The sequence below is a fragment of the Gavia stellata genome, chromosome 5 (genome assembly GCF_030936135.1).
Source record: "Gavia stellata isolate bGavSte3 chromosome 5, bGavSte3.hap2, whole genome shotgun sequence".
Lineage (NCBI taxonomy): Eukaryota > Metazoa > Chordata > Aves > Gaviiformes > Gaviidae > Gavia > Gavia stellata.
Window position 1 is genome coordinate 36,324,082 of NC_082598.1, and position 24,487 is coordinate 36,348,568.

General features: G+C 39.6%; 2 protein-coding genes across 3 annotated transcripts in view; one reads left to right on the forward strand and one right to left on the reverse strand.

Annotated features, from left to right (window-relative positions):
- The first annotated feature begins 2,846 nt into the window (after positions 1 to 2,846).
- Positions 2,847 to 12,487, forward strand: LRP2BP (LRP2 binding protein). Its single transcript, XM_009819469.2, is given in 8 exon segments — positions 2,847 to 2,886; positions 4,949 to 5,066; positions 6,607 to 6,749; positions 6,827 to 6,932; positions 7,394 to 7,539; positions 7,541 to 7,615; positions 10,399 to 10,564; positions 12,422 to 12,487. Coding segments are annotated over 7 exon segments (756 nt in total). The 5' UTR covers positions 2,847 to 2,886; positions 4,949 to 5,012.
- Positions 12,488 to 13,615: 1,128 nt separating this feature from the next.
- Positions 13,616 to 24,487, reverse strand: part of SNX25 (sorting nexin 25) — an 87,568-nt gene continuing 76,696 nt past the window's right edge. For both annotated transcript variants that reach the window (XM_059817575.1, XM_059817574.1), the window contains exons 15-19: positions 20,497 to 20,614; positions 19,237 to 19,303; positions 17,140 to 17,321; positions 15,470 to 15,570; positions 13,616 to 14,612 (exon numbers count right to left, since the gene is read on the reverse strand). In XM_059817575.1, the coding sequence (XP_059673558.1) occupies positions 14,538 to 14,612; positions 15,470 to 15,570; positions 17,140 to 17,321; positions 19,237 to 19,303; positions 20,497 to 20,614 (543 nt within the window). In that variant the 3' untranslated portion in view covers positions 13,616 to 14,537. The remainder of the gene's footprint in view (positions 14,613 to 15,469; positions 15,571 to 17,139; positions 17,322 to 19,236; positions 19,304 to 20,496; positions 20,615 to 24,487) is intronic.

Consider the following 24,487-nt stretch of genomic DNA (forward strand, 5'->3'; position numbering starts at 1 on the left):
ACTATAGTATTTCCTTCTCTGTCAGACGCCTACATGTCTGTTATGGAAGTTACTCATAATCACTAACATAATTTTAAAAAAATGGGAATCAAAAGTCATGTGTTTGAAAAACAAAAAAATTGCATGTTTTTGATAAACAGCGTTCAGGGAAAAGAAGCCTAACAGTGTTCCTTTAGGGTATATGTAGTTCTGAAAGAAATGCACAAACATTATGACGATTACCTCCTGCTTCTCCTTTGGGAAAGCAAATATAAATTATTTAAATAGTGGGATATGAACATACACAGTACCATTTTTAAAGGTGCAGAAAGCCAGGTAGATGATAGGCAGTGTATCGATTCAGCAGAATTATTTCAGCAAGTAATAAGAGTTTTCACCTCTCCTTTCACAGGGAAAGAAATACACCTGTGTAATTTACCAAATGTTTTTTTTTTTCCTGAACAGCTAGCCAAGCAAATTAGTTAATAAACAAACAGAATCCCTACACTTCTACCTATGCATTGTTAGGGATGAAATACCTCTGCACAGGCGCCAGAAATCCACAGTCATTGTTTATGCAACTATAAAGACTCTTCTGAAAACACACATATCCAGAAGTAACTTAAGACTAAACAGGCTTGGATGGCCCGAGGGTTTTTTTTTTAAAGACCTTCCCTCCCCTACCTTACCTCAGCAATTCAGAGGTTTCAAGCTGCACCCGAGGAATCCCATCCTTCCCGCCTAACCACCCACACAGACTCTCGCATCCTGCCAGCCGCAACTCTCTTCAAATTCTTGCTATTAATTAGTTCTTTAGCTTCCTGTCACATTTTGCTCACCTCATTAGTGCCTGCAGAACTCTTCTGCCTCTGAGTAACTGACACTTGTACTGGTTATAAACACAGCTGCAACAATTTTGATCTATTTTGTGCGGCCCAGCCCAAGTGCCACTTAAGGACAGGCCTTCCCGGCTACAGCTGTTCTGGAACATAACTCATTAAGAATTCCTCTGCGCTTCGTATCTCAGACCACACATCTTGCATAGGTATCAAGAAAATTAAATTGGAAAAACTGGTCCTAGTAGGTGTGTGTAAGCGGTCGGATAAACCAAGGTGTGCTCTTGAATCTCACACCCTTCAGCACCAAAAGCAGCAACGCAGCCCGGTGTTAATCGTCTTTGCTGAAGGGTGTCCTTGCCTTCACAGACTTCATTCTGCCTGTTAAATCAAGTAATTCTGTGATGCTTTAAAAAAAAGGTTATTTTCCTGTAGACTTCTTTTAGGCTGTATCATCTACACAAAATGAATCAGGATGAGTTTTAGGAGTTTTCTGGCACTTCAACTCAGTTGGGACTGTTGGAAAACACCATGCAGAGCCCATGGGATTAACTGCACAAATCCGCAAGCATTACTCTCCTGTTTGGACTGCTGCCTCGGTCCCTGTTGCTACAGAAACAGATTGCACTGCCAAAAATGGAAGGATGATAATCATCTGGAAAAAAAAAGAAAGAAAGAAAAAGCTGGCAATGCTGGAAAGGTTATTTTAAAAGCACTCTCGCAGCATTTTGGTATTATAGCCCTTTTTATAAGAGAGCCAGCCAGAAGCTATCAACAGCAGTGGAAACAGTGCCTTACATTTCAGGAGAAATCAATCAGCATTTTCCCTCAGTTACCCTTCCGAGTTTTGTAGTATCTGTGTGGGGAAAACAAACGACATTACAACGAACAGTTTCTGATCACTGAAAGTAGTGAAGTCCCATTTGCTAGACTGCAGTTTCATGGCCTATCGCCCTTTTAACTGAATTGCGTTCGAAGTTTCTGTTATTTTTGCCTATGCTGGCTTTACGCAGAGCACTGCGGGGTTCCGCATTTAATTTGCAGCAGGACGGGCAGGTGGTGGGAAAGGCCGGGCGGATGCCCAAGCCGCAGCCTGCCCTGTCCCGGCAGGTGTTTTCACGTCGTCCGGCACCGGCCAACAGCTGGAAACGTCCCTGCGCAGACCCCTGGCCCACGCGACCCTGCCACTCTCCCTGCCTGGGGCCGGCGGACCCAGACCCGAAGGGCAAACACCGACGTTACTTTCCCCGGCGCCCTTCTGCTGCCTCCTCGAAGGCCGTGAGACCCCAAGGCCCAGCTACGGGGCGGTGCTTGATGCCGCCGCGGCGCGGGCAGGGACAGCAAGCGGGACAGCCGCCGCCCGCCGCGGGGAGCCCGACAGCAGCAGGGGCCGCTGCGGACGGAGCTGCCGAGGCACCGCTACCCGCCGGCGCCGGCGGGGCGGGCCCGGGTTCCCGCCGCCCGGCAGGCCCGGCCCTCGCCCCCTCCCGGCTGCGGGCCGCCCGGAGGCCGCTCGCCGCCGGGGCGGGATGCAGCTGCGCAGCGAGCGCCCGCCCCGGGCCGGCAGCGCCCGGCCCGCCCCGGAGGGGCCAGGCAGGGAGCCGGCCTGCGGAGCCGCCCCCCGCCCCTCAGCCGCCCCGGCGGGGCCCCCGGGCCGGGCCTGCGAAGCTCCCCCAGCCTCGCCGCTTCCCAGCTGGCACGGAAAGGTGTGTTGAGATGTGACGCCCCCTCTTTCGCTCCTGTTCGGTCTCAAGCGCTTCCAGGGCGAACTTAACGTTCACGAGGGTCCGGTTGTCTTCACTGAACTTTTCCTTTTTATCAAATAGCCCTCGCTTTCACCTTAGTCTTTTAAAAAATGTAATAAAAAGAGGACACCACCACCTTCAGACCTTTAGTGTGCTTATGGATGCTGTTCCGACTGTTCTGGTAAAAAACCAAATGTATGTCTGCGTTTAAGCAGAGAGCTGCAGCCGTGCCGCTGTATTTGCAGAAGCAGAGGAGCTGCCGGCGAAGAGGACAGCAGGCGGAGATCCTCTGGCACCTTTGCTGAAAAGACAACTGTACTATGAAGAACTACTACTGTTGTGGTTTCCTTCTTTTAAGTAAATACTATAAAGCTGACCTTTTTCAGTACCATTTTTCAGTGGAAAAAGAGACACCTTAAAAATGCGCAAGAGATCCCTATGCCTGTTTTTCCCCCTGAAAAAAACCCCCAAATACATTTTTCCTACGCTTTCCCCAAGCACCTAGTGGTATCTTCCAGTTCCCTCCCAGGTCTCCGGAGGACCAGATAAGTAAGCGGCAGCCTATCCCTACAGCTAATTTCCAAGCAGAGCTGTTTTTGGCTGGCTGACTGGCCAAACACAACACACTGTTTTCAGTTACGTGGTACTGGTCCCTGACCCAAGGCACAGCTTTCGGTCTTTGCTCCCTACCCACCCACCAGTTTTGACAAAACTTGTTGAAACACGTCATCTTTCAGATTTCTGTCCCTGCCCACTTCGGCTAAAATTGGTCGCCCAGGTATTTGAAAGTACATGCTCAGGGAACAGTGCAAGACTGGCTGGCAGGTGAAATTAAACCTCAGTTTCTTGTGAAAATTAGAATAACTCAGGTCAGGAAGACAGAGACGAATGTGGTACGAGTGCTGATTCACGTCTTTTCAAACGTGACGCGCATGGATTCGGTACCGTTTCTAGTGCAGCTAGTGGCACAGTGTAAATCACTCTCAGGGTCTGCAGAAGGAACAGAATTAACTCACTCGGGGTTTCTGCTTTCTGGGCCCTGTCCTTCTTAATGTTTTTGTTAATAAATTAATTGCCTCATTTTGGCATGATCAAGACTGTCCCCACGGAGCAGAAGACCTGCCTGTTTCTTGATGAGCTGGCTTGGATGTCCATGTTATATACTGCTGTCCATCCCTAAATTTATTCTTTGAGCAGGTTTTAATTTCCAGATTTTTGAACATGTGTCTGTGTTGCCTAAAAATGCATGTTCTCATAGTACTGCAATTTCAGGTGCTAGAAAAAAAAAAATCACTGCCTGGTCAGAGCCGTATGACTCCTTACAGCACTAAATTCTCAGGAAAAGTGAGAGTACAGGTGCCTCCTGTACTTCTTTTTCTGATACTCATGACAGCTGCTTGTGAAAAGGCACCGGGTTTTTTCCAGGGTTCTTTAAAAAAAACAAAGCCCACACAGTCATAATGGCTAAGCTCCTGAGACAATCAGTAGTTTAGACAATTAATAGTTTGGACAGTATTAACAAGGGGCGTTTTGACATTGAGACGATGTTTGACTGACTGTTGAACTATTGCTCAGTTCTAACCTTTTGCAGTCTGGTATTGTTTTATCAAAGCCTACAGAAAATTTGAAGGAAAAGTGTGGAGAAGAACATTTTAATTTCAACATTGGTTTTACTTTGTATGCTCATATGCATGCATAAAAATATTTTAGTAAGGACACCAGGCTCAGTTAACTGTTACATTAGTTTAACTGTGTATTTTAAAATATAGTTTCTTCTTTGACTCAAAGCAGAAGCAAATAATCTCCAAGGCTCTTTCTCAGAAGTGAAAGTATCTCTGCTGTTGCAGAGAAATGTGGGGCAGGCTGCAGGCTCCATAAAGTCTTCAGACATCTGAGTTTAGTCTTTGTGAAACCAACCCGTAGTTGAGATGTAAAAGCAGAATCTTAAACCCTCGAGGTATAAGAATAGCTCACCTAAGTTAAAGGATATCATATAGATAGGACAGGGCATCAGAAATAGACTTTTACCTCCTTAAATTAAACAGATGGCATTTTGAGGGAAGGGAAGAACGGTTGTCAGAACGTCTTTTGGTTTCACAGGTGATGTTTGTATACCACTACTTATATTTAGGGTTTTTTTAAATATATATATAAAACCAATGAAAACTTGTTTGAAAGTCCTAAGTCCTTCCAATCTATCCAACTTTCTTGTAGTTGCCGACTTTCTCTATTTCTGTTTTCTGCCACTTCTGTAGTTGCCATTTTTTGTTCTTTGTTCATGAGGGAAGTGCTCCAGGTTGAAAAACTGTAAGAGAGTATACACTGGAGAATTAAGCTGCCAAACGTATGCTTCTTTCTGTGTACTTCATTGTTTATTCTGTCTTTCCTAGGGGTTGTATGAAGAAGCATTAATACAATTTAAAAAAAAATCAAGGATACAGATTGTCACACAATGTATCAGCTTGGTGTAATGCATTATGATGGACTAGGCACTGAAGAAGACCCTGTGAGTAATCTAGCTATACACTTTTTACTTTTAATATGAGCTGATAATTACTAAGAGCTTCTTTGTAAGCTTGATTATTTAGTTTAAAATAAACAGGTCTTTGATTTAGAATTAGTTTCATAAATACAGATGTTTACAAAGCATCATTAAAGAGAGAGGATTCTGGGCTGAAGAAGTTCTCAAAAATAGCTGTAATAAAATAGGTTTATCTGAAAAATACAATGATTTGTACTTTAAAATATAACTTCTAAGGGTTTGGTTGTACTTTGTGTGGAAGCTATGTTTAAAAATTGCTATTAATTTGGTACTTTTTAATAAGCAGTGTATATAAATGAAAAAGTGTAAAAACAGAAATCAAACAACTATATTTCAAAGTGTAAAACTTCTGTTGCACAAAGATGTTTTTTAAGGTACTTTCTATTCTCTTAACATGGATGCTAAAGAAGACTGTGCTTCTGCCAGTGGCTGGCAGTAATATTTTTAAATTAGACAAATGAAGAGTTACGTTTGCAAGAATTTGAACAATTCAAATTGAAGAATTACATTACAAAAAAGGAAGACAAAGGAATTAATTGCTACAATAAGAAAAGAGTTAATTTACTGGAAACATGATCTTAAAGAGTGGTATGAGGAAAGAATACAAATAGGATGAACGAAAGGGTAGAGAACAAGACGGGAGGGCAAAAAAACGAACCAGACAGTGTATTAACAAATTGGACTCTTGTCTGGTGCTTGGAGGATTGTCAGCAGAGAAGAAAGTACTCTGCTGGTTTCTAGAGGGGGTTCGTTTGTTCTGTATGCCTGCATAATTACCACACTGGTTTACTTGCAAATAAACATTTTAGTAAAGTTTCTTTCTTTTTTGTGTATTACAACATGAGAGGTGATTCAAAGAGGAACCTTTTATAAAAGACTGTTTCTAGTGTAGTTAAACAGGGTGTCCATGCTAAATCCTGACAGTGTAAATCTTGTTTCCAAAATACTTTTGATGTCCTTGGATGATACACCATACAGCTGCTCATACGCAGTGTTCTCCGTTTGCTTATTTAGAATTGTTTTGTCCATTATGAATCTAAGCGATTTTTAACGGAGGAACTTCAGAGTGTACTATTGTATCACTTTGCCTTCTGTTAAGGTTGTTTTATGATTTCAGATACATTATACAATCTGAAAAAGTTTACAGAAGTCTAAAATTGAACATGCAGTAAGTTTAGGACACGACATTTATTTATGTAAGCACAAGAATATTTTTGAGAAAAACTTTATCAATGAAGAAGGGCAATATAGTATCAGATGAACATTTATAAGGAAATGTTTCACATTAAAAATATGTCAGAGTGAAAAATCTAGGGGCTGCCTAGTAACCAAAGATCAGTTCTGCTTTGGAATGACACTGTTCTCCAGACTGTCCTACCGGTATGCCTCAGCCTTTCTTCAAAGTGGAAAAATTACCCATCTTGCAGAAATTAGTGGATTCTCAGGTTCTTTATTTCATCCTCTTTGCAGTCTGAATGTAATAACTAAAATGTCTCAATTTTAGGAAAGGGGAATAGAATACATGAAGAAAATACTCTACTCTGATTCCCTGAAAGCAAGACACTTGCAGTTTGCAGCTGCATACAATCTTGGCAGAGCGTATTATGAAGGATGTGGTGTTAAGCCGTCAGCTGAAGAGGCTGAAAGGTAATGGCGGACAGTAATTTTCCTGATGAATATAAGATGCTGTGTTACTTAAATTTCCTTTGTCCCCATTTTCTTAGGTTGTGCATTACTGCTGCAGACCATGGAAATCCAAAAGCAAGTGCGAAGCCCCAGAGTACTTTAGGAATGCTTTATTCTGTGTCAGTTCTAAAAGATCTGAAGAAGGTAAAGCCCACTTGTACTTCTTGAGTTTCACGAGTCCCAATTAATTTTGGATTTCACAGAAAGAGTACAGCGATACATTTGACTCTGAAAACTGTATTTTAAGTACTGCTAGGCATTATCATCCATTTAAGCCGGTATGAGCAGATGGCCAGAATCCCTCATTTTGACTCACCTGACACTGCTAGGCAAGATTTTTTTGTTTTTTAGTGGGAGTATCAGGGAGAACGATAGAATGAATTTAAGTTTTGTCAGCTTTGGTAACCTTCAGAAATCAAGCAGGTGTCACTGACTGACAGCTCTGACAGTAAATGAAGAAGGTTTAAAAGCCTTACAAGGATTCTGCTTTCTTTTACGTAGAAGTACTTCTTACAGGCTGGTTAATGTAAAAGCTTTTATGGAAACAGTATGCAAGAAAAGCAGCTAAAATAAATATATCCTCCAGCTTCGTGCCTCTTGTTTAGGCCTTTTTCTGGCATTCAGAAGCATGTGGCAATGGAAATCTGGAATCACAGGATGCACTTGGTGTTATGTATCTCTACGGCCAAGGTACACGTCAAAAGACTTAGGCTGCTTTGGAGTGTTTGAGAGAAGCAGCAGAACGTGGAAACATATGCTTAAGGCTATCTTGTGGAATATTATTACAATAGAAAGTTTTACTCAACAGCTGCTGCAGTCGCCAAAAGGTGAAGTTAATTTTACTTTATTTTTATTATAGTTCTTTATGTAAGACCATGGAACTCAGATTAAAATGATTAAGTTCATGCTCTTATCTCTCAAACTCAAGAGACATTTGAGATAATGAATTGCAAGACCTCATCTTTAAAGAGGGAATAGCAAATCACAGACAAAATTAATACTGTAAGGTTCTCAATTATTCAGTACAGTTGAACTTTTATTTCTGATCCTGTGAAGCAAAACAGCCTTGAGCTAAAATCCCAAGTACACCAAAGTAGAAGCCCACACTCAACCCTGCCTTCCTGTCTCCTCAGTCCACAATCTGCTCTAGGCTCCTGCCTTCACCATTCTCTTTTAAACCCCTGCAAGTATTCTTCTGCTCTCCACCTCCCCCATCTTAATGTAATTTCTACCCACTGTCCTTCACTCCCATCGCTTCCTTGCTCTGTGGCTCAACATCCTTTGGTCCAGTTCCTGTGTCCTTTACAGGAAATGCAAACGTTGACACTCGGTGGGATCCTGCAGTAAGCACCCTGAGCAGCACGGCCTGGGACTTAGAAGCAGCTGCTGCACACAGTGCCAACTTATCACCCTTTAGCTTTTCACCAGTTGCTGCTTCTGGTGATGCATAGCGCACAGGCATTTTTAAGCCTGGACCACAAAATAGGCATCTGCATGCAAGTGGTTTCTGGTGATGACTTGCTTGTGTAGAGGTGCTGGTCTGAGCAACAGCTAGGCAGCGCTACTGGCTTTTCCACAGGCAGTCACTGTGAGACTCGAAGCTCTACCTATGTACTCTGGAGTGGTTTGTGTACTGCAGAAATAGCAACTTCTGGTATAGGCTGCAATATTTAAAATAGCCAGTCTGTATCAAGTTTCTGTATCTTGAACTAGTCATGGAGGAGAAAAGCAATGTTGGTGCCAGTTCTATAGCTGATAAACAGAACATTTCTGTGACAATCCTCCAGAGCCGGCCAGTAGATGTTAGAAGTTTAATCTGTCAATCAGATTATTAATTTGCTGGAAATAAGATGCAGATAGACTAACTGACTACTTGTCTCACATGGAATACATCCCCTCCAGTCAATGCTGCACGGTACATTATTCAGACAAGTAAACAGTGCAGTTCATTAGCTGCACTAGTGATTGCAGAAAATAGCAATGAAATTCCAGGCCACAGCCAGAAATGACAAATTTCTGAACCAAAAGATACTGCCACCATACTTGAAACAGTTCCACTTAATTGGGATTGCAGTTGGCCTTGAGGCAAAAATCTCATAGCAGCTCAACCAGTTGTATCAAGCATCAATACCTTTTCTGCTAAAATTTGTTTGTCCTATGTTCATACCGACTGTGCAGTTTGTTACATTTTGTACAAACATAATCACGCAATGTTTGTATGTACAGTATAACATTGCCTAGTATTTGGAGCCTAGATTAGCTACTGATACTTCACTTCAACTAACAATTTTGTTATCCCATACAGTTCTACTTACCCATTGCTACAGCATGTTCTTTAAAGTCAGTTGTGCTGAACTAGAATTTTTGCCTGACTTGACTGGGTGTTGTTATTTGCATCAGCATCCTGTTGTGTATCTTTTAGAAAGGAAGGCAAAAATGCTATATATCAGGAAAGATAAAAGAGGTAATAGGTTACTGTTATTATATTTGAATGTTTTTAATAAGTCTTTGGGGTTTTTCTTTTCTGTTGTGTTACTGTATTTGTTAATGGGACCAAATTAGGTGGGAGAACATTGCTCTCAACACGTTCAAGTGATTTAGTAGGCACTGACTTGCAGAGGGTTACTTCAGCACAATCTTTCGTAAACACTGATTTATAGGGAGTAGCTATAAACTGAAGTGACTTGCACTTTTCTTTCTTTTTTTCTGTCAAGTCTGTGACTATTTGACACAACAAAAAACTAAAATTATGTGTGAAGAAGCATATAATTACTATTTGGGATCTGGAAAGGACATGGGGCTTGGGGGTTTCTGTTTTAAGACAACAGTTAGGAAAAAAAAATATCAATTCCCACTTAGAAAATGTTGTACCTAGTATTATAATAACAATAATTATAGCCTGATAGAACAATGTTCACTTTGTCCCTCTGATTCTTAAGACAGTTCTTGGTAAAAACAACATGCTAAAAATAAGGTGACAGCACGCAGACAGATGCATGCGGAAGAAAGAAAATATTTGAGCTGGAACAGTCATAAGTGGTCATCATAAGTGGGTCTTATAACCTGAGGCTCTCAAGTATGTCCAAGATCTTCAGATTACTATGATTTGCCAATAGCCTGGTAAGAACTTGGAATTTTAGCATGATAGAATCATGGCATGGTTTGGGTTGGCCCTTTAAAGATCATCTAGTTCCAACCCCACTGTTGTGGGCAGGGATGTCTTCTACTAGATGAGGTTGCTCAATTATATGAAATAAGAGCTTTACCCTTCTTCCACATACATATTAATTTCCATGCAATATTTTAATAGGAACAATTAGCGTAAAATGTGCTGCCTTTTATACTAGTATATAAGCAGCATAACTAGTGAAAGTGACTGCAAAAGTTACCTATTTGTTTGCTCTTTAATATCACAATATTCAAATAAGACTAACTTCAAATCAAATACTGACCAGAAGAATCCTCATCAGGCTGCTGAATACATGTAAATTTCAGCTTATTTTGGATAATTATGTAAATGGAAAGGAGGCATTGTCAAGTCATACATCGTCAACTTACATGATGGCTTGAAATAGCATTATCTAACCTAATGCTGTAAATTCCACAACAGGATTACAGAAAACGACGACATCGATATGCTAGCAAAGATAACTGACTGTCTTCGTACATATGTAGCCAAGGGGGTTGCTATGGCTGCTTTCTACTTGGCTAGATGTCTCCAGCTTGGCCTAGGTGAACAGCAAGATCAAGCTGCTGCTAAAAAATACTATTCTAAGGTAAGTTGGGAAAGTCTTACAGACTAACTTATATCTCATGAAATTGAGTGATACCTTGGATTTGAGTCTTTAAACTTGCAGTTTGGTTAAAGACTCCAACATTATTTACGTTAAAAAAAAAAAAAAAATCTTTGCAAGAAAATGAGGAGTGATAAAAGTATATTGAAAACTACTAAAAATAGTCTTGAGAGGATACTATCTGCCCACTTGCTTAAGCAAACAACGCATTCTGCCAAACAAAAAAAAAAAAAAATCTGTGATAATCACCACAGCAAAGACCTTGGTAACTTGCAATACAGATGAGCTAAATTATTTGAATAATTTTATCCCCAACTGATTTGCTCTCTGTCATTCTCAAACTGAAAAAATCATTACTTTTCCTCTACTTTAGATTCTCTAACAATTACAACTTTCATCAGTGACACTTAAATCGGTCATAACCGGTTGTCATGCTTGTTTTTACAATTACGTTTTTAGCGATAGCTGAGGATCTACTGTTACTGATATACAGGGGAAAAAATAGGTCACATTTTTTCAAAGTTCTGAAGTTGAAGTGAGATTTATTGCTTGAGGAAAAAGATCAATAATGGCTTCCAGAAGATGAATCTGCTAAATAATATTAGTGATGCCTAAAGGTACAGTCAAGGCAAGACTATTATGCCAGCTGAAGAGAGTGTAGCAAGACTGCATCTGTGCTTCAGAGAGACTCTATGATTTCTTTGCATGTAGAGACCATTTGTTTCTGCGAGTAGAATACTTTGATGCCCAGAGTGGTGCAATCCAAATAAACAGAGTTATGTAAATGATAAATTATCAAAAAACAATTTTTGTGGCTCCTTGCTAAGGGAAGACACTGATACAAGAGGCCTAGCAGAGCAGGTGATCCTCTGAATACCTACATTTTAAACATTTTGTTCTCCTGCTGTGAAAAGGGTTATAGAGGATAGGATGAAGAGGAGATGAGGAAAGGAATATAAGCTGGGGTGTTATGAACACTGTAGCCAGTATTCCTAGGTAAGTCTTAAGGCATGGAAGAGGCCCATCAGGATTAAATTCCTGCATGGCTTTGTGTGAGTATAGCCCTTCCCACTGTCTTCCATCAGGTCTAGTGTAACCACCACAACTGAAAGAAAATTACAACTTTCACTCATCATTCACAAGCTGTACATCTGAGAGTGATCTAGGAATGTCACTAGCTTCTTAGTACAAAGAGAGATGATTTCTATTGACTGGTGCCATGCATCTCTACACATCAACAAAAGAGAAGGAACAGAAAATAAACAAGGAAGCTACCTGAAGCAGTAACTTCAAAACAAGTAAAAGACAAGAGTTGTGGGTGTGTTCAGTTTCTTTTGTACCTGGAAAATAATTCTCTCGTTGACTGTACAGCTATACCCACTTAAAATTAAAAACATGTTTGATTTTTAATTAACTACTCAGCTGTGGTTTTGGCCTACCATTCTTAGGCCCAGTCAGTTTTGAAAGAGGCAAGAAAGAGAAGATGGGCATCCCAGAGGGTACTGAAATAGATGATGGAAGTGAATGAAAATGATCCATTCTGCAAGCAGATTTATGTTTCTGACTGTGGTGGCAGCACATGCCATACCAACAAACAGAATTAAAAAACCAAACAAGCCTAACACTATAGTCAAGCATACTCATTTTAAATATCGATTTTTTCTTACGTGGCATCAGAAACAGGGATTTAAAGCTGAATATATTAACTCTTTAATATTTTAACAAGTTGATTATCTCAGATAATGCCAACAAAACTTAAAGACCTTATTAATGTTATATTGACAAAATACAATTTTATTTTAGCTATAAACTAGAACTCCCTATTCTTTGTTTTCAAAGGCATGCCTTCTGGATCCTGGTGTTGCTTCTGACCTTGAACTGGCAGCTAATCTTGGGAGAATTTAGCACTTCCTTTAACTGTGACTGGTATATAAATGTATTTTCTACAATAAACATCTTTAATCTCCAGCAATTATAGACTGTTCATCACTTACTGCTTGCTTTTCAACTTTCTATAAATTATTACTTAAAAAAGAATCAGTAAATTGCTTTATCTAAAAAAAGAGAAAGCAAAAAGCTCACACTCTTCTTTTAACTGAGATGAAGCAAAGGTAGACTTTTAAAAATGACATTGAAGATTAAGGTTTATTAAGGACATTTTACTGGGACAGATGTCCTGTGTTTTCTTCATGTCATACTGCTGTATAGCACATTAATCAAACTAAAACCAAATAAAAATGGTTGTTTCCTTTTCTACATTTTTAGTATTTAAACATTAAATTTTAATATTCTGAAAAGCGTGAACCCAAACTTGTCTAGTTCTCACATACAACCCATTCACAGGTCATGACCATTTTTAAATCTTACCTTTGCTAGTGGTGTGTATACTTTATTTCACATGCATCTAGATCTACTTACATATCTCAATTTACTCTTGGACTGCAGAGATTCAAAGTTGGATGGAAATTAGCCTGTATGTTTCACAGTTCAAACCATGTCAACTTCTAATACTAGAAAATGCTACTTACAGAACTAAGGAAAAAAAAAACATTAGTATGGAACCATTCAATATACATGTCCTCTGTATGAGGCCTGTTCTCCTCAATCTTTCTTCATATTGCATTTACGCTACCTCTGTTTGTATTAGAAATACTTGAAAACCTTTTGGCTAGGAGTATGTATGCCTAAGCAATATTATGCTATATCTTTTACCAAAAGGTACTGTGATTAGCCACTAGTAAATTTTACTGATTGCTATGGTAAGCTTGCACATTTCTAAATACCTATTTACTTGTAAAACTTAGTATGTGCAGAATTTGGCTTGCTACTTAGGACTGTGCTGTGATTTGAAAACTTTTCTGAAACTGTTGGAACAGAAGGCTAGATGTTACTAAACCCATTGATTTAAATATAGCATACGGATTTTATGTACCTTACAATATAGCCAGTCTTAACTACAAGCAGTTTTTCTAAGAGCACAACTGTACTGACTTTAAAAGAAAGTAATGAGTGTCACCTAGGGATTTTTGATGATGTTTAATTATTTAGATGTGCATTAAGACCATATTTACATATTTTTACATAAATTAAAAAAACCCACTACAGACAAAGTTTTCTCTCCTTGTATAAAATAAGGGAAAGATTTGAAGGTTGTTTGAAATTGGGGTATTTGAATAAAACAGCCCTGAGTAATATCAGGGAAGTTATTAGAATGGTTTAATTAAATGTCTACTTAATCATTCATAGAAGCAATTCATAAGCACTAATCTCTGAACTAACATTTAACACAGGCGTTCTGTTAGGACATACCAGTTTACAATACACATTTTCAACACAGGCTTCAAAGTAACGTAAATATTCCTTACGAAACTGGTGCTGTCAAACTCATTCATTAGTTGTCAGTACAGCTCATTATCAAGTACTGCAATCCAGTTGTGTTATTTATTGCTTACAAATGCTTCAAACTATGGGAAATCTTTGGTAAAAACAAAATTGATAAAATTTTCACAATAGCTTTACATGTAGTATTGCACGACAAGGCTTTTTCAATACACAAGAAAAAAAGGAATGCTCAAATCCTCAGTGAGGAGATTAGAACTGTACAACATTCATTAGTTTACCACTATAAGCAAAATTTCTTTTCATAAATGTTTAAAATATTTTCTGGTTTCTTTCAGCTTATATGAACATTTATTTTTCAGTCTATATTTGAAACAGAAGAGTAGTCAAATAGAACGATTTAAATAAAAATTGGCAACTATACAGCATTGTTTTGTCTACCCTACTACAGCATCAGATCTTTTCAAGTCTGTTTACTTCACAAAAAACTCAAGAGGAAATAAAACCACTAAAAATAATCATAGTCCTCAGCCCTCTATGGAAAAGAGGAAATAAGTTTCATGTCTATTATTGGACATAGACATTTCTCTAGTGGTCCAATTGTGCAGATTCAAACCTAAGTGGCATTAAGCTGCTCTAAATGAGCTCTTAGCTCAGGACAAAGTTCAGTTAGCAGCAGTTCCAGCAAAACCTAAAAAACAGAAAAGAGTTCATATGAGCGCAGGTGCCAAATAAGAATTTCTTTTTCCTTTCTGACATGTTCAGAGCATCACAGATAAGAGAAGCATGTAGGGTCATTCTACTGATCATTCATGCAACTACTTTCCTTTCATCCTAAAGTGAGCATGCACCCTACAGATAATATGGGAAATGTCTTAAGGCTGAAAGAAGGCAAGTGCCATGGGCAGCTGCTTTCAGATGGGGATTTCCCACTCTGCATAAACAGGTGCTGTTCTGTCGAAGCCGTGGTAGCTACGTAAGCGAGCACCAGCGCATGCACCTCCTGAGCAGGTTGCGTCCACTCCTGTGCGAAGGCTGCGTTATGTGGCTGGCTGCTGAAGGAAGTGAGGCAGAAGAGACTGACTGAGAGTGAAGGTATTATACTTGGATCCAGCTGCACACTCTGACCAGTCCCAACCAACAACAGAGGAGTGGGACTTCTGGAGGGCTGTCACATTCTAACTGTGAGTCAGTCCTGGAGCTCTCCTTCCCTAGGATTCTCCAAGCTATGTTTATTTTTCTCAGCTATAAGAAGAAATTAGTTTGCACCTTATGAAGTCAGGCAAGTTGGATGTGGTAGAGGATCTCTTTTAGACAAAAGCAATACTATTTTTAAACTTAAACAGCTTTTTCTTATTCAAAGTTAGTCAAATGATGGAACCAAGTACATTTTTTCTGACTTAATAACAAAAAAGTTACTTGCACACGGAACAATAGTCCAACATAAATCTCTGCAAAAACACACACCCCAGGCTTTAATACTGAGCGAGCAGAGCTCAGCAATTAACAGGATTATTAAGTTAAAAAGCTACTTTTCTGGTTACTCACATAGAGTAGATGCTTGTTAGCCTTTCTTTCTTGCAACGCATTGAACACTTTCACCACACCATGTCGGGCATTTTGTTGTCCAACAAGACTCTGCAGAGTATCTGCAACAAATGTTACTTCAGCTTATACTGTTTCACTCACACTAGGCAAAAGCTCCAACTAACGCTACTACCCATAAAGGAGGGGAAACAAAACCACTGCACTTCATGGCCCTTGGTTACAAGATACATAGTCCCCATTCACCAACCTTTTAAAAACACACAGGTAACTTAGGTGACAGGTTGAAAAGATAGCCTTATTCTCCAGTTACCCAAGTTAAATAATACTGTATGCATCTCAATGACAAAATTTTAAGTGTTTTAACATGATATGTAGTATGTCTTTTAGGTAGTTCCCCTCATAGAGTCAAGTCTCATTTCATACATTATTAAACCATTCACTTAAATACACCTTCAGCCACAAAGACAGAATTCCTACAGCAGTTCAAACAGATTTAGCACTTAATTGCCTCTCAATCTTCACAGAAAATACTTCCCACAAGTAAGCAGATAACAGAATTCTCTTAAGGCAATTGTTTACATTTTAGATTAAATTAGAGAATAAATAATGATCCAATGCTTCATCATTAATTTAAGGTGCATTCAGCTATGACCTGACATATCTCTCCAAACTCAGAAACAAACAAACAAAACCAGAAACCAATTATGGAAGGCTATTTACTCTAGGTCAGTAGGGGAGTATGCAACAGGAAGTAAATGGAGGGTTGTTTACAAATCCAAGACGAGTATTGTGCATGCATACAGGCTACTATTTTTGCAGTAAAAGTTGATTAAACAACCTAATGCAAGGGGGTGTATGAGATACCTCAGTGAAGCCATAAAATAGCTCATTAAAGTACATTCTATTCAGATGGAGGGAAGATAAAAAGCAATCAAGCTATGTTTAAGCGCATTTCCAAGGGCTAAAGGGAATGAATTTGGTTCTTCCCAATTGGGTGCCTTCAGGTTTATGTGACCTCTAAAGAGTCAGAATTATGTAACTGGACTCCCCGTCCTGAGAATGGGACGGGATGGAGCATCTCAGAATGGTACCCCAGTAATGTGCATGCTGAAGAGGAAGCTGCCTGGGCTTGGGAGGTAAGGGCAGTCAAAAGAAAGTACTGGAAACCCCACTCAATGTAGGATGCTACTGTCCAGGCTGCAGGTCCCTCTAACACTCAATGCCCTGAAACCTCTTATCAGAAATAGACAGCAACACCCAACACTGACAGCACAGGTAGACTTCCCTCTTCAATTTTGAAATGTAAGAGGAAGAGGCAATTGGGGTAGTGCCACTCTCCCTATTTGTCAGGTAGTTTGGGGTAGCAGAACCACCTGGTATTTGCTCACAGAGAACCAGCAGAGAGAGTCTTGACTTCACTTAGGTTCCTTGATGAATTTTACATACAGATGGAAGTACAGCAATACTGGATTTTGCATCCACCAGTCCATGCCCTTTACCAGACAGACAGGAGAGGCAAAGAGTAAGGCCAAAATTATCCTTATTTATGCAAATAACCATAATTTAGAACTCCACAGGAAGAATCTAAAATGCAGCAGAACAGTATTTGATCAACCAGTTTCCTTACTAGTTATTAAATCTGTGATGAAGCAGAATGAAAGTGATCTCACCTGGAATGTTTTCAAGTAGTTTTTGCTGCGCTCTCTGTTTTGTCTCTTGCTTTTGTTCGTCGCTCTTGGCTCTCGGTGGTGGTGCTAACTTTCCATTTGGCCAAAAAGCATCTCGAAACACACCAATGTAGTAAACAAGCATTGGTTCACTGAACATCCAGTGTACAGTGTCACGAATTTGCCTGTAAAGAAGTGTAGAAGGGAACACATGAGAGCTGGTCTTTCCTGTTTTATGTAGATTTATTTTTTTACTCCTGAAAGTAGTAGAAGCAATGCTCGTTTTCATGTAATTATCCAAATTTATCTGAGATTATTTCACCAGCATCACAGCACGTTGTATTCAGCTCTGGGTGCTCTAGGATCTAGGTCCCTCCAGATACCTGACTGACATGTGGAGAAAGCTACATTTCAATGTAATCCACGAACATATATTACAAATTGCAAGTACTACACTGAAATGTGTATATAGTTCAAGGATGGGCAGTACAAAGGCTCCACTGGGTAAAGACGTAAAAATCAGCTAACTAATTGTAGTGAACGCCAAACTACTTGCATGCACAGATGTGCCTGGTGGGATAAAAACAGATGAAGTTTTGACAATAATTTCCCTCACAGATACCAACAGCACATTAGTGAAGGGATTACAAATGGAGATAGCAGCCTCCTCCTGAGGCTGCAGGCACAAAAAGAGTTGAGGTAGACAGCAGGCTCCAGGCAGTACTGCCTAACTGTGCCACAGTACAGCCAAAACCCTTAAAATCAATAAATGTAAAAATTCAACCAACATGTAAAAAGCTATATGGCAACTTTGCATGCATGCTGTGCTCACACACACACACTCTCTCTCTGTCCTTTCTCAGGTGTCTTTCATACTAGTTATCAGCAGCTCGTGAACAAATGAACCGATCAATTCAAAACTCAGCAAATGGATACTGTCAGAGACCATCAGTTTACTGGGAGTCAACTGCATGACTTTCCATCACTTCTTGTCTAATTTACCACTACATAACGTATGTGAGAGGTTTTAAAAGCCATGCTCATGTGCAAATTTAGTCACTGACTGGACAAAGGAACAGCCTGTTCCACTGGTAGATTTCTGGGCTGCGACATTACCTGAGTAATAGTCCCACTGCTACACCAAAGCAAAATAATGCATTTCATCAGACACCCAGTGACCCTTTGCCTATGTGAATGTGCTACAGAAATCACAAATTCACAGACTTTCATAAGAAAAACATCATCATGCGTAAGAGCGTCAGTACTGATCGAGCGGTCATGGGAAGTCATTGTATCAATCATCTGCTCTACTGAATCAAGTTTTACTGTAGGCCTTTGTATCCAACAAGAAAAGGAATACTTTTCCGAAATTTTTCAGACCAATGATACAGCTTTCCACATGAAAGGTGTGTACAGACACGCATGCTTACTTCATAGCCTCGTCCAGGCCTCACTTGGCAGACATGTCTTCAAATGATACAGAAAAATACCTTTATGAAAACACATCACTGTTACACGTGTACAGGTTTCATGTTATAAATCAATGGTTCTCATCATGTATAAACATTATTTCAGTCACTTTAGAGAAATATGTATTTGATTTGAAAGAAATTACTTAAAACAGAAACCTAGTTTCAGATCTGACAAAAACCTTCATGGGACTGTAAGATAAAGCACAAACTAATAAAAGCCATTCAGAGCCAGGCTGTTCAGAAAAACAGGATAGCAAGTAATTTTTAAAATAGACATATATAAATATTTAGATATTTTTATTTCTATATAAACTATTTTATAAATATGTTATATATTCATATATAAAAATATAAGTAATATAATTTATATATTAAAAAACCCTATATCCCACGAAATATTGTGCTCTTGCAAAAGCAAAGCCCTGCGTAGGGGAAAAAAATAAGGAAAAAGGTAATTCACATATCTGTGTCTTCTCTAATCAACATAACATATTTGTAAATTGAGCTGTGGAAAACAAATGCAGATGATGACATACAACAGAATGTCCAGATTATTTTTTTTAACAATTCTGCTCTCAGCCTTTTTTTCATAGAACAATGATGCAGGTTCAGTTTAACAGCTACTTACTTGTTGATCGTTCTTCCAAAAGTGACTTGTACTAGTGCAATTAATGTTTTTCTGACCCACTTGAACACTAGAACAATGAAAAATGACAGAAAATAAAGACCAAGAGGTTAATAACTTCAGGGAACCCATGATCATGTCCAAAACCTTCCCCCCCAAAAAACCCAACCCACTACTACAGTAAACGTATCTGTTATAATCCTTTGTAAGATTTCACCAATTGTACATGGGTCTCATTTTTCCTGACTGCTTTCCTTGTACTGTTTGCTATATGGTTTTTAAGTCTTGCGGATTACATAAAAATATCTGTAATATGCATTTGTAGTTTATACTGTAAACTTTTATGTTTAAGAATATTTCAAGTTTATAGAGCCATACAACTACCCAAAACCCTTTGTCTACTAGAAAAAAGAAAACCCCTCAAAATCCACACTTTTTTCATACCTATTAGTATCATGTTGTACACACAGCAGCTTCATTAAAATTCTGAAAACATTTTCACTCAAATAAACCAAGCAGTTAACTTTTCATTACAAATAAAGGAAACAAATGTGAGTGCTTCCCAGTAATTACCAGTTAATCTTTTTTTCATGCTGTTCACCATCAGCACAAGAAAGTCCATATTTGGAAGATACACCTACCATTTTTTGGAAGGTGCTGCATTTTGTAATAGTTACCCTGTAAATAATTTTATAGGGCGTCAAGTGTGGCTGCACATTCAAACAGAAACAAAAGCAGTTTTCTTTAGTACCATCATTCAGTTACGTAAAGGAGGAAAAAACCTGGTACTGAAAGATGCCATAATTCTAGCATCTTTTCCACTATACAAATTGTAGAACTAAAATGCATACATAATACACTTAAAATGGAAATAAAAATTATGTTGCTTTGTCAGTGACATGTTCTGTAATAAAGCCATCTTTCCTTCCTCATTCTAATATGCAGCCTATTTACAGAAAACATGCTTTTGTACTTTTCTGTTTTTTCAAGATTTTTTTTAAATGAAAAACTGAAGAATATTGAATGCAAATGCTCTCCTCTACCAGTTACATTTTTACTGCCATGTTACACTGGAATTTCACTTTTGAATGAAAGCACCAAAGTTATGAACTACTAAAGAACAGCTCTGTTCCAAACGAACTGGCTACGTACATTGCAAGAACATTTCCACTTATTGAAACAGCAGAAAAATCTGAATTACAAAGCACCCCAAATTTCTTGGCCAACAGATTCCACTAGCAAATAAGCAGGTTTACAGCTTACTTCCTCGCAGCTCAAAAATCTCTCCAATCAGCATGAAACATGGTTCAGCAAGAGAGTCCCTTCTCCCATCCACCTCCTCGCCATAGTCTGACAGGTCACTATCCTCTTCAGTTTCTTCCTAGGAAGAGAGACACAACATGAGTATGCACTGCAGTTCCCCATCCTTCCAGAATGGCTTTAGTTACTGCCATGCTCTGGGGAAGGAGCACACCCAGCCCTCCCAAGAAAGGGCATCAGAGCCACCAACTCTGCTGCTGGTAGGATCTGGCAAACAGGAACCTCACCAGGGATTTTGAAAAGGGATTGCACTTCCCACTGGACAAGAGTGATGAGCACACTCTGCACTGCTGGAGTGATCACCACTGCTAGATCTTCTGCCTGCAGCCTTGCCCCAGTAAGCACCTCAATGCTGGGTGGATCTGCCCAGATTTTCAGGGTCCACTGCCTATCTTGCCCTGCCAACACTAGTTGGATAAGGGAAAGCAGGTGATCTGGGGGCCAGGTACTGCTAGGAAGCAGGTGAGAGCTGTAAGGAGGAGATGACACTCAGAGATGTTTGTGATTGCGAAGCCTCCTCTGACACAACACTCGTGAAGGACATCCAGGACGGTGAGCTAGCCAGCTGAAGCTGTTTGCAACACAAGCAGCTAGAAGAAAGGGGGAGAATCTGGTTATTGCACAGGAGGAAGCAGGTAGCTGGTTCCCCTGGAGAGCAGACAGTGCCTTGCACAGCTGAAGCCACTCAGTGGGATCAGGCACCAGCAAGTTGTCCTTGAAGTAAGCCGGGAACCCAACATAGCAGCGGAAGAGGAACTGGCCACTGCAAAGACACCACCATTAATGAGTACCAGTCCCAGGCAGAAACATAGTATGGTGATACTTAGTGACCTGAGCCCGAGGACACCCAAGCTCAGAGTACCGAAGGAAGTAGAGTTATTCAGAATAGACTCACAGGAGAAGAATGGATTGAACCACCTCAGTTTTGGCAGTACCATTTATTCAAGAATGAAGAGCAGACAGCAGGTTGTTTCTCAGTGTCGTGAAGATCAGCTTCAGCATTAGGACTACACCACCTATCATTTCTCATGGCAGCCAGCACATCCCTTTGCTTTCCTGGTTCTTCCCCTACCTGCCTATGGTTAGAGCAAAGCTGCAGTGAAGTAAACCTGATCCCCACTGAGGCTGGTACAATGCCCCAGTCTCTGGTTCAGGAATGGTCAGAATGGTGTGCAAACAAGTTGTCTTTCTTCAGCCTTGTTTTTCAAATAAATCCGTCATATCTTCCTTTGCATTCCTTTCTTCCTTATCATTCCATCATCTAATACTGCTGGTTTTTTCCCCTTCTCATCATCTAGTCTGGAAAACCTGCTTCATGGCTCTATTTCTCTTGGATTGTTTCGGTGACTTTCTTGGCCTTATTCTTATGGTCGCAATCTTTCAGTCATCCCTTGCCTGCCACTTGAACCCTGCTATACAGAGAGTATCCTACAGCGTCTCAACTGTACATCAGTTTCTCTTACTCCTTCCTCACACCCTCCAAATCCCATCTAAAGCCCATCACTGCCTTCAGATACATTTCCAGTCCCTGAACCTTCTCCAGGCACGGCACTGCATAGCAGTCTTTAAATAAATAACTCCACAGTGTCGCATATTCCAACACTTACATATCCTATACCCTTCACTTCCTGTGTCACATTTGGCATTTTCTCTAGCACTGCTCAAGATGCTGCTTCTCTCCTCATAACCTAAAAAACAATAGAAAAAAAACCCACAGCGCTGAAGTGCACTGTGAACATCCACATAGACTCCCCTGTTTACCGACTTCCACAGCTTGATGAGTCCCCAGCTTTTAAAGCTGTCTGCTAATGATAGGCTAAGCTGTGATTGAGGGCAGGGAACAAAAAGCCACACCATGCTGACAAGAAATGCCACACAAGGAAACCACAAATCGTTACCCATGTTACCACAAAAGCATGCAAATTCACTGAAAATGAAGAGAGTTTTCTCCAGGGACACAGTCTAGAGCGAACTCCAGTCCTGCTCACTGTCTTCCTCTGGTCAACAGGCTTCTTGGCCCTTCATTATTTTAATTATTCAAGAAACTATGTTTTATTTAATTTTTCATAGTAGACATCATTCCATATTTCCATTAAGCACCTGGGCAACAGAACAGAAAATCAGCTTACTAAGTTTACAGGTGAGCTTATGAATTTGTAATTGAGCCCACAGGGTGCAGTTTGATAAAGACAGATGCAAAGCAGCAATAACTCACTGCATAAATGCAGGAAACAAAACAACTGATATTGATAAGACTACAGAAAAAGTTCCCAGGACCATACTGCTGCAGAAAAGGCAAGTGTAATACCACGATGTTTAAGCACGAACATTGTTTGTATGACAGACATACAGATATGGATATAAAAATTATTTTCATACATGGGAATAGGAAAACCTAGTGGGAGCATCATGTTTCAGTCACCACATCTCCAAGAAAAACATGGATAATTGGTAAGTCCAGAGCAAAACTGTAACAACTAAATAAAACATAACCTAACAAAAACTAGAAGAAATTGGGGCTGCTCAGTCTAAGAAATAAAAGAATAAAAGACAAAAGGAAAGTAGTAACACCTGATAACTGAGATGATCCTAACCCAAACTGCTCTGTGTCTGCTGCAGACAGGACAAGAGCTAGCTGGCTAAAGAAGGGAGATTTAGGTTAGACAGTAAGAGAAGTTTTCTAACCATGAAGATAGCTGAGAACTGGGATATGCTGCCTTGCTTAGCTACAGAACATTAGTTATCAGAGGTTTAAAAACATGTTAGACAAACACGTGCCAAGAATTTTGTCAGTACAGTTGAGTTTGCTTGGAGCAGGAGGGTAAACCCTATGACCTCTGAGGTCCCTGCTCTATTTTTCTGCTGTTCAGTGAATCCTCTATCATTTAGAAAATACAATGAGAAGTGTAAATTCTTACACCACAGTGCATTTTCTACCCATTACCACTTCATAAACCTAAAAGCCTTTCCTCTAGATGATATCAACTGCATTTCTTCCTCTGATTTGGTTTTGGTCTTGAGAGCTATGAAATATGTGCTAACACTAGCCCTCCTCTCTCTCCTCTCTCATGCACTCTCATTACAAACTCCCTTTCCTTCTCCCATATTTCCTAACTATCTCCTCCTACACGCTCATGTAATACAATATATGTGCAGTCTGGCTTTTTTCTTGAGGATGTTTTTCAATTAAATAGTGAAATACAAATAGCTTCATGCTTCTATGCTTTTATGCTACTTCCACCTAACAGTCATTTTAGTGAATGCACTTTTGTTTTTAGAATTGCAGTACTTCTACTGAAGTGTAAAATCAGTTTCTCAAACTTTCTTTGTATTTATTACTCTGAAATGAGACATATGCATTCAGCATCTAGATGCAAATACAGCGCAATTATGAAAAATGAAAATACATAGGATTTGCTTATTCCTGAGAGATGCAAGACCACCTTTTTGCCTATTAACAGACTAGAATTGTACAAGTTCCCCAAACTCCATTTATCCTGCAGAAGGCCCATCCACTGCAAACAACTACAGCATGTAAGAAAAGAATTATTTCATATAACATATAACTAAAAAGGGGAATAGAAACAGCTCCTTGGAGGCTGCATATCTGCAACATGAACCACACAGAATAGAGCACCATGGAATTATGGTCAATTTTAGTCAATGAACTATTTTAGTCACTAAACTATTCTTCACTACATTTTGAAAGACAATGTTTTTTTATGGCTTAGTATAAAATTTTCCAACTGGTTTGCCCACATGGGTTCCCACCAGTATTCGCAAATTTCCTCAGTGAGCCTGTACGATTTGCCAAAATTCTTTGTCAAAACTAGCTTTGCTTCAGAAGTTGTCCAGAAATTAAGGACACAGAGCTGTTCCCTGTCAAGAGAAGCTTCCTAAGAGAGAGTTATTTTTACCTGTCAAAAACCCCTCT